This window comes from Lontra canadensis, unplaced genomic scaffold (genome assembly GCF_010015895.1).
Source record: "Lontra canadensis isolate GAN:19392208 unplaced genomic scaffold, GSC_riverotter_1.0 scaffold7, whole genome shotgun sequence".
Classification (NCBI taxonomy): Eukaryota; Metazoa; Chordata; class Mammalia; order Carnivora; family Mustelidae; genus Lontra; species Lontra canadensis.
The window spans coordinates 31,520,276-31,537,428 of NW_022631001.1; the positions used below are offsets into that span (position 1 = coordinate 31,520,276).

The 17,153-nt window shown below is 38.8% G+C and overlaps 1 protein-coding gene across 6 annotated transcripts in view; it reads right to left on the reverse strand.

The window, feature by feature from the left end:
- Positions 1 to 1,518: 1,518 nt before the first annotated feature.
- RIC3 (RIC3 acetylcholine receptor chaperone) overlaps positions 1,519 to 17,153 on the reverse strand; it is a 66,228-nt gene continuing 50,593 nt past the window's right edge. For 2 of the 6 annotated variants that reach the window (XM_032853396.1, XM_032853395.1), the window contains 2 exons: positions 14,286 to 14,434; positions 1,519 to 4,950 (listed from right to left, as the gene is read on the reverse strand). In XM_032853396.1, the coding sequence (XP_032709287.1) occupies positions 4,478 to 4,950; positions 14,286 to 14,434 (622 nt within the window). In that variant the 3' untranslated portion in view covers positions 1,519 to 4,477. The remainder of the gene's footprint in view (positions 4,951 to 14,285; positions 14,435 to 17,153) is intronic. The other 4 variants (XM_032853393.1, XM_032853394.1, XM_032853397.1 and 1 more) reach the window with 4 other exon arrangements.

Sequence of the window (17,153 nt, forward strand, 5' to 3'; positions counted from 1 at the left end):
TGCAATCTTGTCATCTCAGGATATGGGGGGAGAGGCATAGCAGAACCGTGGGTCTAGATTTAGTTTAATTTTCTGACCAAGTTGAGAGGCAAGTTGGTCTTTGGTCTTACAGAGAGCACTATTGCACTTAGCTAAGTGATTCTGAGCAAACCACATGATTTTCCTAGGTTGTTTTCTCATCTACACACCGAGGAATTGGGCTGTCAAAGCTTTCAGTAAGAATCAGGGTGAATGAAAAATGATCCTCGCTTTCATCACTACCATTTCTGGCTCATCACTGTGCCTTTTTTCTTTCCTCAGAATCATGTCACACCCATTCCTCTCTTCTGTTCAACTGCCCCTCTCCCTTCCCCCATCAGGGTCCAGGCGGAGCTGCACATTTAGGCCAAGATCCAGAGTTTCCTAGAGTGTGATTTTGAGTGGCTTACAGAGGGAAGCCTGACTCTGGCCTCTTTAATCCTGCAGAGTTTCAAAGGGCCCTTGGTCAGGATGGGTGGCACTTCTCTTGCTGGGAGCATCCATTTAGTCAGTTTTCCTAATGCCTAGAATGTGTATGTCCATTTGCACAAAATTGTCTTTTCCTATTCTGGAGTGGTCATTTTTATTTTTGTTCCAAATTATCTGGAGTTTTAGACAAACTTGCAAAACTGTGCTTTTATTAAGTGACTTTTTGAATAAACTCTTTGGTATTCTTGAGCAAATGTATTTATTTACTGGTATGTGCAATGACAAAGTTGGTATTTTCCCATGTTGACATTATATATGTTGTAGAACTTAGTGTTTGTCTAAGTACAGACCATATAGCAACAAATTAAACTTGAACTGTTTCAACACTACTGTGTACTTTTTTCCTATAAAAGGGGAAAAACATTTCTTACCTACAAGTGTTTTCCTATACCATTCGTTCCATCTGTCCTGAGAGCCTGGGGGTGGGGGGTGGGTAGGAAGGGCTCACAGCTGGTTTGGAAAAACTACCACTGTCCTCCCTGTGGCCGAGCTTGTCATATTTAAGGCTGGGAAGGGCTGGATAGAAGAGACTTTGGTTAGAGTAGTTCCCTGTGAGCAGGTATGGTTTAGTTCCTCAGTATGCCCCTAGGGCCCTGGTTCTTAGGACAAAAGTAAATAGAGCTGGTTTATTTTTTTTACCCTAGATTTGGAGTTTATAGGTGGCCAAGACGTTGAAAAAACCACAGCCCAGCTCCTTGGCTCCGTGGGAAACAGCAGATGCAGGTTCTGACCAGAGGTTTTTATTGGTTAGTGGTCAGATGAAAGACAAATCTTTTTTTAAACAGCCACAGTCAAGGTGACCATAGGTCCAGGGCAGTCCCAGTTTATACCTATTGTCCTGGCATCATTCTAATTCAAGCTCCCTTTTTTCGGGGTGTCTTAGTTTGGACCATGAGTTATCTGATCACCCGAGCCACAGCAGACACAGAGAGAGTGGTTCTCATATGCCATTTCTTCTAAAGGTCAAATATGTCTCCATTCTTCAACATGCTTTCCTTCCTGGGCTTCGTATTTTTTTAGAGCATGTGCACTGCTAGTCCTGGAACTCACAAGGCTCTTTCCTTGTGCTCCTCTTCGGACCAGGAAAGGTGCTCTCCTGACTGGCTCACCCACCTGACTTAGCCAAGCATGGTCCCAGGTGATGCCCTTGTTTCCTAGGCCATTTATCCATCCCCAGAGCTAGGACTTCATGCTCTGTGCCACAATGCTCTAAGGCCACTGAGGACCTAGTAACTCGGGTCTGATCAAGTTCACAGCCCAGGCCAGTTCTGAGAAGTGAAGACCATAAGGAAAGAGCACATATGACAACAAAAGCCAGTCCTATGATTTTGGTCATCCTGGGTTGTATATACACATAATTGTCATCCATGAAGGATAAAATAATTCTGGGAAATCCAAAAAGTACTAATGTGAATGACCAAATACATCAAAATTTCTGAAACATAAGTATGTTAATATATCCCAGCTGTATAAGCCAACCAAGAGTTGTGGGCAGCAGAAACTTCATGAGCTCTTAGTACTTCTGTCAGGAGATGGTTCCATAAGCCAATTTCCCCCAAAGATTAATATTCAAAATATAGAGTTGGTTACACGACAACTTACATACCAGCCTCATAAAAATACCTGAACATCCACATACTTCTGCACTTGTCACTGTTTTGTCCAACACCACTCTGCCAAGAATGACCGTTCTCTTCGTTGGCCGCTGGAGAAGTCTTAGCATGCCCGAAGATCCAGCTCTGCAGTAAAGCTTCTTGGAAGTACTTTGGCAAAAATGATCTCTGTGTTCCTGCAGATTTGGATCCATGTCTCAATTACAGCATAAAACCTTATACAATAAGAGTAAGTTAGCTACCACCTAGTGAGTGGTTAGCATGGAGAAGATGGGAGGGCCCGTGTGGTTTTAAATGCACTGATGATTCACATATAATTCTCCTACTCACCCTGGGAGAGCTGGACTTCGACTCCCCTGTGTCAGGAGAAAGCCAAGACTCAGAATAGGCAGGGATGGAATCGTGACCAGTATTTCTCTGCCTGCAGAATTCATAATCTTGAGCCCTTTTATTGTTAATCATTCATTTTAAAAAACTGGACAAGGTTCCCATTCTAAACTTTGTTTCTTAAAGGTAGGAACTAAGGCTCTGTTCCTACTCCCCAGCTCTGGGCAGTGTCTGCTAAATGAATAAATGAATGAATAAGCTGGAAAGAAACAAGCATCTCTAATAAGGGAACCATATATACAGAGGCAGAAAAGAAGGAACCAGGGACCCAGGACTCTTTATAAATCAACTGCTCATGGTGAAAAAGGGGAAATAACAGGGAAAATGATTTATCGAAACAGTAAAGAGCACGTACGTTCTTTTGTTTACCGTGAGCATTACGTTACATCTAGACCACTTCTAGTACATTTTAAACTACACTGTTGAAAGTGAATCAAAGGTTCCACACATAGATGGATGCAGTGTACTTCCCTACAGACTCAATCTTCAATGACTTCTCTGTAACAAGAAATGTTAATTTCATTAATAAGAAATGCTTAGTAGTAGCTGACATATTATCTAAATATCCCATAACTTTCTGATAGCAGTCTATATGCTTATATGTTTGATTTCAACTATTTTTTCTGGCATTTTAGTTGACCAGGAACAATGGAACTCCAAAAGCCCTTTCAACCTTTACATCATTTCTTAGTTTTCAAGTCTTTCACATTCCATGCCAAGGAATGTTCTCGGGAATGTGTCCTCTTTAAACTCTCAGGCCCTACATCTAAACTGAATTTACTCATCCTTACTAGATAGGATACATGGGGGCCATCTTACCTCAAGACATGTGACAAGTGCACCTTAGAGATTAGGTCTTTAGTTTCGTCAAAATCCTCCTAGTCTTGACCTACCTCCTCCTTTTCCCAGCTTTCTCAAAAGACCCAGATACCTGAATATAGAATAGTCTCTTCCCCTGGGCACTGCTATACGTTCTCTGCAGCAGACACACACTGCATCTTTGCTTTCAGGTTGGCACTTTGTCTATAAGTTCAGTCCTCGGTAAGAACAAATTTCCCAGAGGGCACAACATTTAGAAATAGCTTCTAGACAGGGACTGTCCTTAAGTACACGGGTTCGCTCCCTACCCTCGGCTCTCCAGCCTGGGCATCTCAAGGAGGACCACCGCCCTTATGCAGGTTTTTGTGTAGCCTCACCAGCCTCCAACCTTGGCTCTGCAGGACAGGGATTAAAGTCTCTGTTTAAAGCTTCCTCTGGCCACTGAAGGCCAGAGGTACAAAGATGCTTCTGGGCTGGCAGTTCTGTGAAACAGAACAGGGATGAAGGAAGTGAGAGACCCAGCAGCAGCAGAGTAACAGTCCCTCAGCTGATCGCTGCACTCATTCACAGGGCGCTGGGAGCCTTCTGTTACTCTGGAGAAAAGCAGGCATCTGAGGCAGCAACAGTGCTCCTAAAAAGGCCCCCACTGTGAGGAAGGGTCTTCAGTTCGCACAGCAGTCTTCCTCTGCTCTGGCCCCATCATACCCTCTAAGAAAATGTTCTCTTCTTGAACCCAGAGGACCACGAACCTGCTCAAGGCCCACAGAGTAAGGCATCCTGGACTCTCTAATCCTCACTTCTGCAGCCTTAGGTCCTCATCATGTGTAAACTGATGTCTGTTCATAGGTACACCATCTGGTACTCCCAGCTCGAAGAGTCAGACCTCTGCCCCTGAGTGCACAACAGATCAAACATAATTACTCAGTGGATCAGCTCTCTGGTGGAGAGGCATGGTGGGAAAGAGTGAAGCTGTACTGTGTTCCTACTAATTGCTGTGGTGTTTTACAAGGTGACAGGTGTGTGAGCACCAGGAAGGATACATGATATCCATGGTAGTGGCCTGATTAGCTAGGATATTTAAATACAGAATGAAGTTTAGGGCACAGTGCCAAGGATGAAAACTGAGACAGGATAGAAAGGTCACCTTAGCACTAGAGTAATGGATACTTCCCCAAATCAGCTGTTTTCAACTCAAAACTCTGGGGGTTCCGCTTCCTCAGCGTGCCACCTGTATGCACTTTATCAGGGCTGATGCCCAGGCCGCCATCTCTGAAGTCTTGAGGCCAGACTTCTTTGGTGGTTTCCTCTTGCTCAGTGTAAGTGTCTGCACTGAATCCAGCATTCTCTGCCAAGACCGCAGGATCCTCTTCTTCATGAAAGCAGCAGGAGCAGGTTTGTGGCTTTGGGTCACAGGAGGTAACAGAATTCTCTTCCTGGGCTCTGGGGTCAGTGGGCATTTCCCAGCTCAAATGGTCTGATTCTTCACCTTCTAGCACTCCGATTCTTTCAGCTAGTTCTTCAGCAGAGGGCTCTTTGGGGTCTGGGTAATCCACCAGGATTGTTTCTTGCCTATGCTTGATGCAATCTGAAAGGTCATAAATTGGGTAAGTCTCTTCAGGGTAACCTAGAGAAAAAAGTAGCACAAAGTCTTACAAAGAATGTCTCTTCAACAGAAAGTATCAGGCTCAAAGAATCTTCTCAGCTAGCAATCATCCTAGCCCAGCAAGTCCATTCAAGAAATCTCTAAGATGACTAACAGTTCTAAAGTTTTACTTGAATAAATTCTTAGCGATCTGGTGGACTATTCAGTGTTTTTTGAAATGCAAACCAACTCATTTTGGTTTGTATTTCAAAAAACACTGGGATAGTCCGCCAGATCGCTAAGAAGAAAATCCTTTCTCAAGTCCAGGGTAGTTAGGGCAGGGTAGAAGTCTTGCCCCTCTGGCTTCTGCAGTAGTGACGAAGATTAAACAAAGTGAGCCTTCAATTAAAAAAAAAAAAAAAAGTACCAAACACCAGATGGAGAGAGCATAGCTCAAGGCTATTGTTTATAATTTCTATTTGGATCCATTTCTGAATCTTCCTAGGACTGGTGGTGGGTGGAGGAAAGGAAGACTAAGGCTTTGGAAAAAAAAAAAAAATACCACGAGGGATCTGACTAATGGAAACAACTGAAATGGCTTGCAAGTGTCAGAAAGAGAGAGCACACTTCAGCAAGACATGCCCAAGATCCCAAAGGACAAGCACTGCGTTTTCACAAGACACAATTCCCATTATTGGCTTCTTCGTCCCCATAAAATGGAACAAAAGAAGACAACAAACCGGGAAACAAAATGAGTAATACTGGTACTGAATCCTAGCTAGGATAATGAGAAAAGACGAGATGTTGCCAAATTAAAGGACGAAATGAAATAAATCTGTGTCAGCCAAGCTGCGTGGAAAGCGGCAGATGGGCCTTGCTGGACTCACACACTGGCCCTGGCCTAGCAGCCAGGGGCCAGGCACAATGTGGGAAGCCGCAGAACGCACAATCCATTTGCACACTATGATAATTGGCAGGTTCACCCTGAATGCCAACCACTTTTTGCCTGCAAAGTCTGAAAAGCAGGGCTTTTGATGCAGTGGAGTGAGGAGAGACATAACAACATTTACTGTTGGTTTTTTTTTTTTCTGATTATAAAAGTTATACAAACTCATTACAGAAAATTTTTAAAAACACAGACAAGTTTTAAAAAGAAAACACAAGTCACCCAGAAGCCCACCACTGATAATAATCTGTTGTGTTATTTCTGGCCTTTTTATCATAATAAACATACTATGTATAAAATGTTACACTCTGATTTTTTAAATTCAACATTCTATCGTGAGCTGCAAAATATCCCATCATATAGCTACATAACTGACACGACTGGCCGTGTCTCTTCTGTAAGACATGTAGTCTTTCCAATTTTTTTTTAAAAATGATGATATGTTAGTCACCATACAGTACATCATTAATTTCTGATATAGTGTTCTAAGATTTATTGTTTGCCCAGTGCTCCATTCAATCTGTGCCCTCTTTAATACACAACACTGGGATCAACCATCCCCCCCCACCTGCCTGCCACCCAAACCCTCTGTTTCCCAAGTCCATAGTCTCTCATGGTTCATCTCTGATGCCGATTTCCCCCCCTTCATTTTTCCCTTTCCAATTTCCCCTTATTATAAGTAACATGGCAGTTAAGATCTCTGAATATAAATCTATGTCCACTTCCCTATTTCTTTAAGACAGACCACTAGAAATGACAGAACTAAAGGGACTAGACATTTTCAAAGCCTGTTTTTACACTCCACCAAATTGCTTTCCAGAAGAATGTATATTTTCTGTTCTACCAGTGATACAAAAAATTATCCATCTGATCACATCCTCATCATCACTGCCAGTGGCATGTGAAGAATCTTGCCAAGGCAGTGTCAGTCCGCTGGCTTAACTGTGGACAGAATGCTAGGTAAAATAGAGCTTAGCTACCCACAGCCCTCAACAGCCTACTTGGTCAAGGGCAGGGGCTGGAGCAGCTTACTTGCTAGTTAGCTCCCAGCCATGAATACTTAAGAGAATTCCACTTTATTCTCCACACCAAGGACTAAGCTTACCTTTGGAGTTCCATGGCTATCTGCTTTGGTTTAATAGGGGAAGGCCTGCTAAGGAAAACAAATAGTGACTCACAAATGGGCTGCTGAGGTTCCTCATTATCAGCCAACATCACTGGTTATTTAAGAACTTCATTAAAAATATGAGCAAGCTATAAAACTCATTGATCCTATGAAGTCAGCAGGGGAACCAAAATAAGCAAACTGTGTAAATGGCCCCTAAAAAGAACAACAGTCAATGTTGGAAACAGGAGTTATCACCTTGTAACTGATACTCCCAGTAATATTCAAAAAAGTACTGCACTGGTAAAACCCAACCAGACTTCAATATAAAAAGGGAAGCAAACAGGAAATAAGAGCTGTTAGAAATAGAAAATATTTAAACTTGAAAAAGGAAGAAAATAAAATAAAATGGACAGGTCTAAAAGCCAAATTAGTAATACCAGAAGTAAATGTATAGGAATTCTTCTAAAACAAAGGTAAAAATGACAAAGTAATGGAAATTGTGAGGAAAAAAAAAACAAAGACTACACTGAAAACTGATCGAGGACATCCAATCTCCAAATTGCTGGAATTCCAGGATGAGGGCAGAGTAGGTTAAATGGAAACAATAATTAAAAAAAAAAAAAAAAGTTACGAAAGAAAATATGTAGCTGAAGAAAGACTCAAGTCTTCAGATGGAAAAGAGTCACTAAATGCTAGGCAAAAATACTATGAAAAATCCACATACACACACTCAGATATATGCCAGTGAACCTGCCCAAATGCAGATGTTTAAGTATTAAAAGATCATATGTTTCCAGCCAGAAAACTAACTTAAAACAGACTGCCTATTGAGAAAAAGAATCAGGCTATAATAAGATTTCTCATTTCCAACATCAAATGAAAGATAATACAGCAATGTTTTCAGAATTACAAAGAAAAATGGTATGATCAAATTATTTGTATAAAGGTGAAAAATGGTATGTGTAGATATCTAAGTACTCAGAAAGTACACCAATCTATAAGGGGATAAGAGGGTAGGGGGTGAAGGTACTTAAGAATTCTGACAAACACACACACAAAAATTAAAAATTTTGAGAACATACTGTATATGAAAAAGTGGTAAACAATGAATTAATAAGAATGATCAGTGTAAACTAATTTTGATAATGTGGTTAGAAATTAATGCCATTTAATGGCTAGAAATTGTTGAAATACTTAAAATAGGCTAATATATTTTAAAGTTAGTATCACTTGGGAGCTAAAATTCTATATACTTTCAACATCACCTAAGAGAAAGACAGAAAATAAACCTGATAAAGATTTTACCTTATTTGGGAACAAGATTATATAAGAAGATTTGCAATTTAGAGGAGAAAATGAATTCCAATTTTCATTTCTTTACTAGAGAGATTGAAATACTTCTTAACATTTTGTAGCAAGGTGCATTTTTTTCTTTTGTGTACTGCTTACACGGGAGGATACAGTGTTTTATAAATTATAGAATGTTTTATATATTAAGGGTATCGACTTCTTTTCAGTCGTTTGTTACAAATACTTTTTCTAGTTTAGTGTTGGGTTTAAGTTGTGTGGTATTCTCTAATCTACAGAAAGTAAAGGTTTTACATATTTAGGCTACATTATCCTTTCCTTTAAAATTTCTTTCATTGCTTTTAAAAAATTTAATTGCAGTTTCACATGTAGTTGTAAAAAATATATATATAGAAATCCCTCTTGTACCCTTTACCCAGTTTCTCCCAATGGTAATATCTTGCTAAGCTATACAACAGTACACAACCAGGATATTATTATTGATAGAGTCAAAGGGCATAAGGGATCCTTGTGGATGTTCTATACAGAACATTTCTACCACAAGGATCCCTTATGCTCTTTTATTGCTACACCTATTCCCTCTTGCCCCCTATTTCCTCCTTAACTTCTGGCAACTACTAATCTGTTCTCCATTTCTATAATTTTATTTAAAGAATGTTATATAATTGCACAATATGAAAACTTTTGGAATTAGACTTTTTCACTCCGTATAATTACCTGGAAGTTCATCCACATTGTTGCATGTATAAGTTTCTTTTCATTGCTGAGTAGTACACCAAAGTATCAGCACACCACAGTTTGTAACCATTCACCTACTGAAGGATGTTTGGGTTGTTAGCAGTTTGGGGTGACTGTAAATAAAGTTGCCATAAATATTCATATATAACTTTTATATGAATTTAAGTCTTAAGTTCTGGGATACATGCCCAGGAGTGCAACTGTCAGGCTGTAGAGTAGTTGAAGGTTTGTGTAACTGCCAAAATGTTTTGCAGAGTAAGTGTACATCCCCGCCAGCAATGTATGAATGGATCTAGTTTCTCTATGTCCTTGCCAGCATTTGGTGTCGTTAGTGTTTTTTATTTTAGCCATTCTGACAGATGTATTGTGGTTATTTCATTGTGATTATAATCTTCAGAGAGAATTCTTCATGTTTTTAGCTGATTTCTGTTCTGCTCTGTGCAAATATGTGAAAGAACTACCCAAGGCCAGGAGAAGAACTACTGACAGCATTAGGCCCAAAAATTCTTGGCACTCATACATAGCTGGGAATAGTTCATGTTCCTACTAGCCACCGTAGAAAAACATTGTAGAGCTATCAGACAGAATCCTAAGAAGGGTACTGCCTTATTAGTGGGGTTAAATTAGCCAGAGTAAAGGCTGCTCTGGACCCGTTCTCACAAATCTTAAAAACAAGCCTTAAAGGAAACCACCTGATTTACATAACTGTGGGTTAAGAAGTCCAACAACTATTTAAAGTAAAATCCAGAGTCCAATAATGTAAAACCTGCAATATCCATCATCCAGTCAAAATTTACTAGGCATGCAAAAAAGGCATGAAATTAGGCCCCACAGCAAGGAGAAAAATTAATCACTAGAAATAGACCCAGATGATAAGATTAGCAGCTAAGACTATTAAAGAAGCTATTACAAATATGCCTTATAAAGAAGGTACAAGACTATATGAGAAATGAAATATTTAAGAAATGAAAGACATAAAAAAGACCCAAACAGAATGTCTAGAAATTATAATATCTGAATTAAAAATACATTAAATGAGACTAAGAGGAGATCATATACTACTAAAGAAAAGATTAACAAACTAAAGGCACATCAAGAAGAATTATCCAAAATTAAGCATGGTACGTATTAGAGAACAGACTATACACAACCTATAAGGCAATTTCAAAAGTCTAAACAAATGTGCAACTTAAGAATCGGAAATGGTGAGGAGGAAGACAGAAAGAGAAAGAGAGAGATTATTAATAAAATAATGGCCAAAGTGGTTGTGGGGAGGGGGAATCAATCAAGAATCGAGGCTGCCACCTTTAGAAACTAGAAAAAGAAACTGCAAATTAAAACAAAGTGAGCAGAAGGAAGAAAACAATAAAGCAGAGAAATCAAGGAAATAGGAAACAGAAACCAAAGTACAGTTCTTTGAAAAGATATAAACCTCTGGCCAATCTGATCAGGAAATAAAAATTTAGAGAAAGAACAAATTACCAGTATCAGGAACAGAATAGAGAACATCCCTATACATTACATACATTAAATGAATATAAACAACTTTATTCTAATAATACGTTTGACCATTTAGAAGAAATACATAAATTCCTTGAAAGAAACAAGCTATGAAAGCTCATTCAAGAAGAAATAATCTGTGTAGCACTATATGTGTTAAAGAAATTCAATTTGTAGTTATGTAAGTCTTACCAATAAGAAAACTCTAGGCCCTGATGGTATCACTGGAAAAATTCCATATTTAAGAAAGGAATAGCAATTCTATACAAACGCTTCAGAAAATACAAGGAACACATTACAATGCATTACCATGCAATCAAAACCAAAAAGATGACAAGAAAGCAAAAGCACAAACAAATATCCCTTATAAACACAAAATTTAAAAGTCCTTAGCAGGGCACCTGGGTGGCTCAGTGGGTTAGGCCTCTGCCTTCGGCTTGGGTCATGGTCTCAGGGTCCTGGTCTCAGGGTCCTGGGATTGAGCCCCGCATCGGGCTCTCTGCTCAGCGGGGAGCCTGCGTCACCCTCTCTCTGCCTGCCTTTCTGCCTACTTGTGATCTCTCTTCCTCTGTCAAATAAATAAATAAAATATTTTAAAAAAATTTAAAAAGATAAAAAAAAAGTCTTTAGCAAATTGAACCTAGCCATATAGAACATCATAACAATATAGATTTTATCCCAGGAATGTAAAGTTGTTTAAACATTCAAAAAAAAAAAATCAATGTAATTCACTGAATAGATGAAAACAGAAAAACAAGATCTGTTAACAAAAAGCATTCCGCAAAATTAAATATCCATTTGTGATTAAAAACTCTCAGCACTGGGTGGCTCAGTGGGTTAAGCCTCTGCCTTTGGCTCAGGTCGTGATCCCAAAGTACTGGGATTGAGTCCCGCATCGGGCTCTCTGCTCGGCAGGGAGCCTGCTTCCTCCTCTCTCTCTCTCTCTCTACTTGTGATCTCTCTCTGTCAAATAAATAAATAAAATCTTTAAAAAAAAAAAAAAAAAAAAACCTCTCAGCAAAGTAACACTGGGAGGAAGTTTCCTCAACCTGAAAAGGAGCATCCATGAAAAGCCAACAGCTCACACCACACTAATAATGGAGAATGTGTGAGGGCTTCCCCCTAATATCAGGAAAGCAAGGATGTCTGGCCTCACCACTTCTATTCAGTATTGTGTGACAGTTTCTGACAAGTGCAATAAGGCAAGAAAAATAAAAGACATATTGATTGGAAAGTTAGAAGCAAAACTGCCTATTCACAATTTGATTCTCTATGTAGAAAATTCTATGAAATTTAATCTTAAGAGATCTAAAGAAAAAAAGCTACTAGAACTAAGTGTGTTTAGAAAGGTGATAGGAAACAAGGTCAGAATAAAAAAATAATTGTATTTCTATATAGTAACAAGCAATTAGAAATTTTAAAATAAACATAATATCTTCAAAAATATGAACTACTTAAGTATAAGTTTATAAAACATGTATAAGATGTATACATTGAAAACTATAAACTGCTGAAAAATTAAAGATCTAAATAAATGGTGAGATGTAAAATGTTCATGTACTGAAAGATTCAATATTGCTATAGTGTTAATTATTCCAAATTGATCTAAAGTTTCAATATGATGCCGAAAAGAATCTCACTGGACTTTTTCATAGAAACTGACATACTGATTCTACATTTATGTGAGAATATGAAGGGCCTAGAATCACCAAAATAATTTTGAAATAAAAGGGGGAAAAAAAAACAAGTTGAATTTGCGCTACCTGATTTTAAGACTTAATATACAGACACAGTGATAAAGACATTGTGATATTGTTATAAGTATAGACATGATTTCACTCATATGTGAAATTTAAGAAAGAAAACAAATAAAGAGAAACAGGGGTACCTGGGTGGCTCAGTTGGTTAAACGTCTGCCTTTGGCTCAGGTCATGATCTTGGGGTCCTGGGATCAAGCCCCACATCAGGCTCCCTGATCAGTAGGGACTCTGCTTTTCCCTCTCCCTTTCCCCTCCCCTGCTCATCGTCTCTCATTCTCTCTCTCTCAAATACATAATAAAATTAAGAAAAAAAAAAATCCTCAGACTCTTAAATATAGGAAACAAATTGGTGGTTGCCAGAAGGGTGAGTGGGGGATAGATGAAATAGGTGAAGGGGATTAAGAGTCGTCAGTTATCACGATGAACACTGAGTAATGTACAGAATTGCTGAATCATACTGAACACCTGAAACTAATAACACTGTATGTTAATTATACTTGAATAAAAAATTTTTAAAGAAAATCCAGAATAGACCCACCCATACATTGTCAACTGATTTTCAAACATGCCAAAGTAATTAAATGTTCCAAAATAAATAGGAATAATTGGATATCAACATGGAAAAAACAATCTCAGTCCTAATGCTTCACACCATATATAAAAACTAGCTCAAAATGGCTCCTAGGCCTAAATATAAGTTAAAACTACAACACTTCTAGAAGAAGAAAATATAGGAGGTAGGCAAACGAGTTAGGTGAAGATCAGAAAAGAGAAAAATGATAAACTGAACTTCATTATAATAAAAATTCTGCTCTTTGAACAATGCCACTAAGAAAATAAAAGGGAAAGCCACAGTTTAGGAGAAAAAATTTGTAACATATATAACTGATAATAAACTTATATCCAGAATATAAGAACTTCTGTAAATCAATAAAAACAAATCAACCCAATTAAAAAACTGACCAACAATGTGAACACTTTACTAAAGATACACAGATGGTGAATGAATACATTAAAAAATGTTCATCATTATTAGTCATTGGGGAAATGAACATTAAAGTTACAATTAAGATACCAATACATTCACTAGAATGGCTAAAAGTAAAAAGACTGACAATACCAAGTGTTACCAAGGATGCAGAGTAACTCTAATACTCATACATTGCTGGCAGAAGGCAAAATGGCAAAGCCACTTTGGAAAACAGGTTAACAAGTTTCTAAAAATGTTGAACATACACGTAACATAAAACATAACATAAAAGCTCAGAAATAAATCTCATTCCTAGGATATACCCCAAAGACATAAAAATATATGTTCAAACAGATGTGTATGCACAAGTTCATAGCAGCTTGATTCATAATACCTCAAAGCTGGAGACAACCCAAATGTACTTAAACTAGTGAACAGAAAAACAAACAGTATTTCCTTGTAACAGAATACTACTAAGTGATTTAAAAAAATACTGATACATTTAGTGTATGCTCTCAAATGCATTATGTTAAATTAAAGAAGCCAGAAACAAAAGAGCATATGCAATATGACCCATTTATGGTAAAACTATAGGGACAGAAAGTGGTTATATTGTTGCCAGGACAGTTGAAGGGATTCCCTCCAAAGGGGAAGGGAATTTTCTGAGAGGATGGAAGCATCCTAGATCATGATTGTGGCATAGTTATACCACTCTACACATCTGTCAAAACTTACTCAACCAGACACTTAAAACTGGTGAATTTTATTATATATACATTATATTTAAAAACATTTTTAAGATCTCTTTTCTGAGGGGCACCTGGGTGGCTCTGTGGGTTAGAGCCTCTGCCTTCGGCTCAAGTCATGATCTCAGGGTCCTGAGATCGAGCCCCGAATCAGGCTCTCTGCTCAGCAGGGAGCCTGTTTCCTCCTCTCTCTGCCTACTTGTGATCTCTGTCAAATAAATAAATAAAATCTTAAAAAAAAAAAAAAAAGAACTCTTTTCTGGGCTGCCAGCTAACCAAGAAATGACAAGACACTGTTTACCTTCCCAGTCTTCCATGTAAGGGGCCTCTTCAGCTTCCTTCTCTGGAGTGGGTCTGTCAGTGAATTTTCCTTCTTTTATGACCCTGGTGATTTCTCGGAGCTGATGCAGCAACCGTTTTTCTTGGTCAGAAGTCACAGTCTGTGCTCTGCTTAGAGATATTAGACAACCCAGCCATTTAATGGTAAATGAACTCCTGGGCAATGAACATAGACATCATTATGACCTTTCTGGATCCTAGAATAGGATGTCCAAGAGCAGCAGGTAAGTATTCTAGAAATTGGCCCTGGAAATGCACAGCTGAAAACTAGATATGTTAGTTCAATGTTCTGATTTATAAATGCAGAAACTAAGGCCCAGAAAAGATCAAATGATTGCCCAAGGTCCCACAATGAATTAAGGTCAATAATGGCACCAGTACCCAGATGTTTCAGCTTCCAGTTCAGTGTATACCTCACTGCCCTGATTCTCTAATCTCCAAGAAATGTCATTGTTACTCTTATTACCCATTTACTATAAACCACTTTTTTATGAAGCAAGGCCATCAAAAGAAAATGTACTGAGTCATTAGACTTAACTATGGAAAAATATCCTAGCCCAACACTGGAATCACTAGGCTGCATCTACTTGTGCAGAAATAAAGATACTCCCTGTACATTTCAGGGAGTATCTTTACTGTGTCATTTTGACAAATCAGTCATCTAGACCAGAGAAACTGAGGCCCACAGAGGGGAAATTCTACATTTACTCCTATCGCTAGTTCATGTCATCACTTGAACTACAACTAACGTCTCCTGACTTCTGATAACATTCTATGCAATTCTTAAAGCACAATGCTCAAGTTCCAGTTTAGAAAACCTGGGTTTGAGTCCCAATTTAGCTGAATAACTCTGGGCAAATGTGTACAAAAATGAGGCTCAAGATTAACTGTAGGACGATTTTCTTTGAGATGGAAGCTCTGCATCACACTCATAGGCAGACAAAGTCCTACTCAGAAGACTTGAGAACTGGTTTGGGACCAGTTTTATTTAGTGGCAGGATTTAACAGAGACTACTTATTCTCCTCTTAAAAATACAAATCATTCTGGGGCGCCTGGGTGGCTCAGTGGGTTAAAGCCTCTGCCTTAGGCTCAGGTCATGATCCCAGGGTTCTGGGATCAAGGCCCACATCGGGCTTTCTGCTCAATAGGGAGCCTGCTTCCTCCTCTCTCTCTGCCTGCATCTCTGCCTACTTGTGATCTCTGTCTGTCAAAAAAAAAAAAAAAAAAAATTAAAAAAAAATACAAATCATTCCATGGCAATATAAATTCATGAAGGAAAAATGACCTTTAATACTAGCCTCCAAGAGGTGCCTTCAATTTTTTCTAATCAGCCAGTCTCCAGTTTGTGTTCCTGTTTATGCTTAGCCTAACAAACTTTAGCCTTAATGACTAATGGGAAAAAGGTGTTCCTCCCACCAGTGTTAGGATGGTAAGTGAGGAAAATGAAGGTGCAACTTTTCCACAGACCTACCAGTGGGGAGAAAACAGAAACACCATGAGCTCCACTTCTTCCACACTAAAGGGCCTCACAGCCATGAAGCTGAAGAAGCCTGTCTGTCCCACATTCAGCTAAAATCTTACCTGTAGCGGGCCTCTTGCAGTTCTATTCTTTCTATCCATACAGGAGTCCTGACCTGTCACAACTGCTCATCTGCTCTATAGAACTCCTAATTCTTACTATTACAACAACTCACTTTGTGGGGAGCTTCTGACTCAGCCTAAAAGAGCCCATTTGTTAGAATCTAAAATATAGAAAGAACTTATAAAACTCAACACCCAAAAAACAAATAACCCGGTCAAAATATGGACAGAAGACATCCAGAGACATTTTTCCCAAGACAATGTACTGATGACCAATAGGCACATGAAAAAATGCTCCAACATCACCATTACAAAAAAATACAAATCAAACCCATAATGAGATATCACCTCACACCTGTCAGAATAGCTAAATCAAGAACACAAGAAACAACAGGTGTTCGCAAGGATGTGGAAAAAGGGGAACCCTCTTACACTGCGGTGGGAACGCAGGCTGGTGCAGCCACTCCAACAAACAGTATGGAGGTTTCTCAAAAAGTTAAAAATAGAGCTGCCCTATGATCCAACAATTGCACTACTAGGTATTTACCCAAAGGATACAAAAATACTGATTCAAAGGGGTACTGGTATCCCGATGTTTATGGCAGCATCATCATCAACAGCCACGCTATGGCAAGAGCCCAAATGTCCACTGACTCATGAATGGATAAAGAAGATGTGCTATACATATACAGTGGAATATTACTCGGCCACACAAGAATGTAATCTTGCCATTTATAATGACATGGATGGAGCTAGAGAGTACTATGCTAAAGGAAATAAGTCAAATACCGTATGATTTCACTCATATGTGGAATTTAAGAAAGAAAACAGATGAACATAGGGAAAAAGAGGCAAACTAAGAAACAGACTCTTAACTATGGAGAACCAACTGAAGGTTACTGGAGGAGAGATGGGTAGAGGGATGGGTTAAACGAGTGATGGGGATTAAGGAGGGCACTTATTGTGTTGAGCACTAGGTGTTATATGTAAGTGATAAATCACCAAATCCTACACCTGAAACTAATTTTTCACTGTATATTAACTGGAATTTAAATAAAAACTGGGAGGGAAAAAAAAAGAGCCTATGTGCTTATCACAGAGCTCTGGCCCTGGGATGCACGTGTTACTTCTCTGGACTGTACTCAGTGCATTTTCATTTTTACTGAATGAAACAGTCTTGACTCTGTTTCCTAACTCATTGAAAACCAGAACTCCTAAGAATTCTTAAAAGAGATAGGTTGGCTAGGA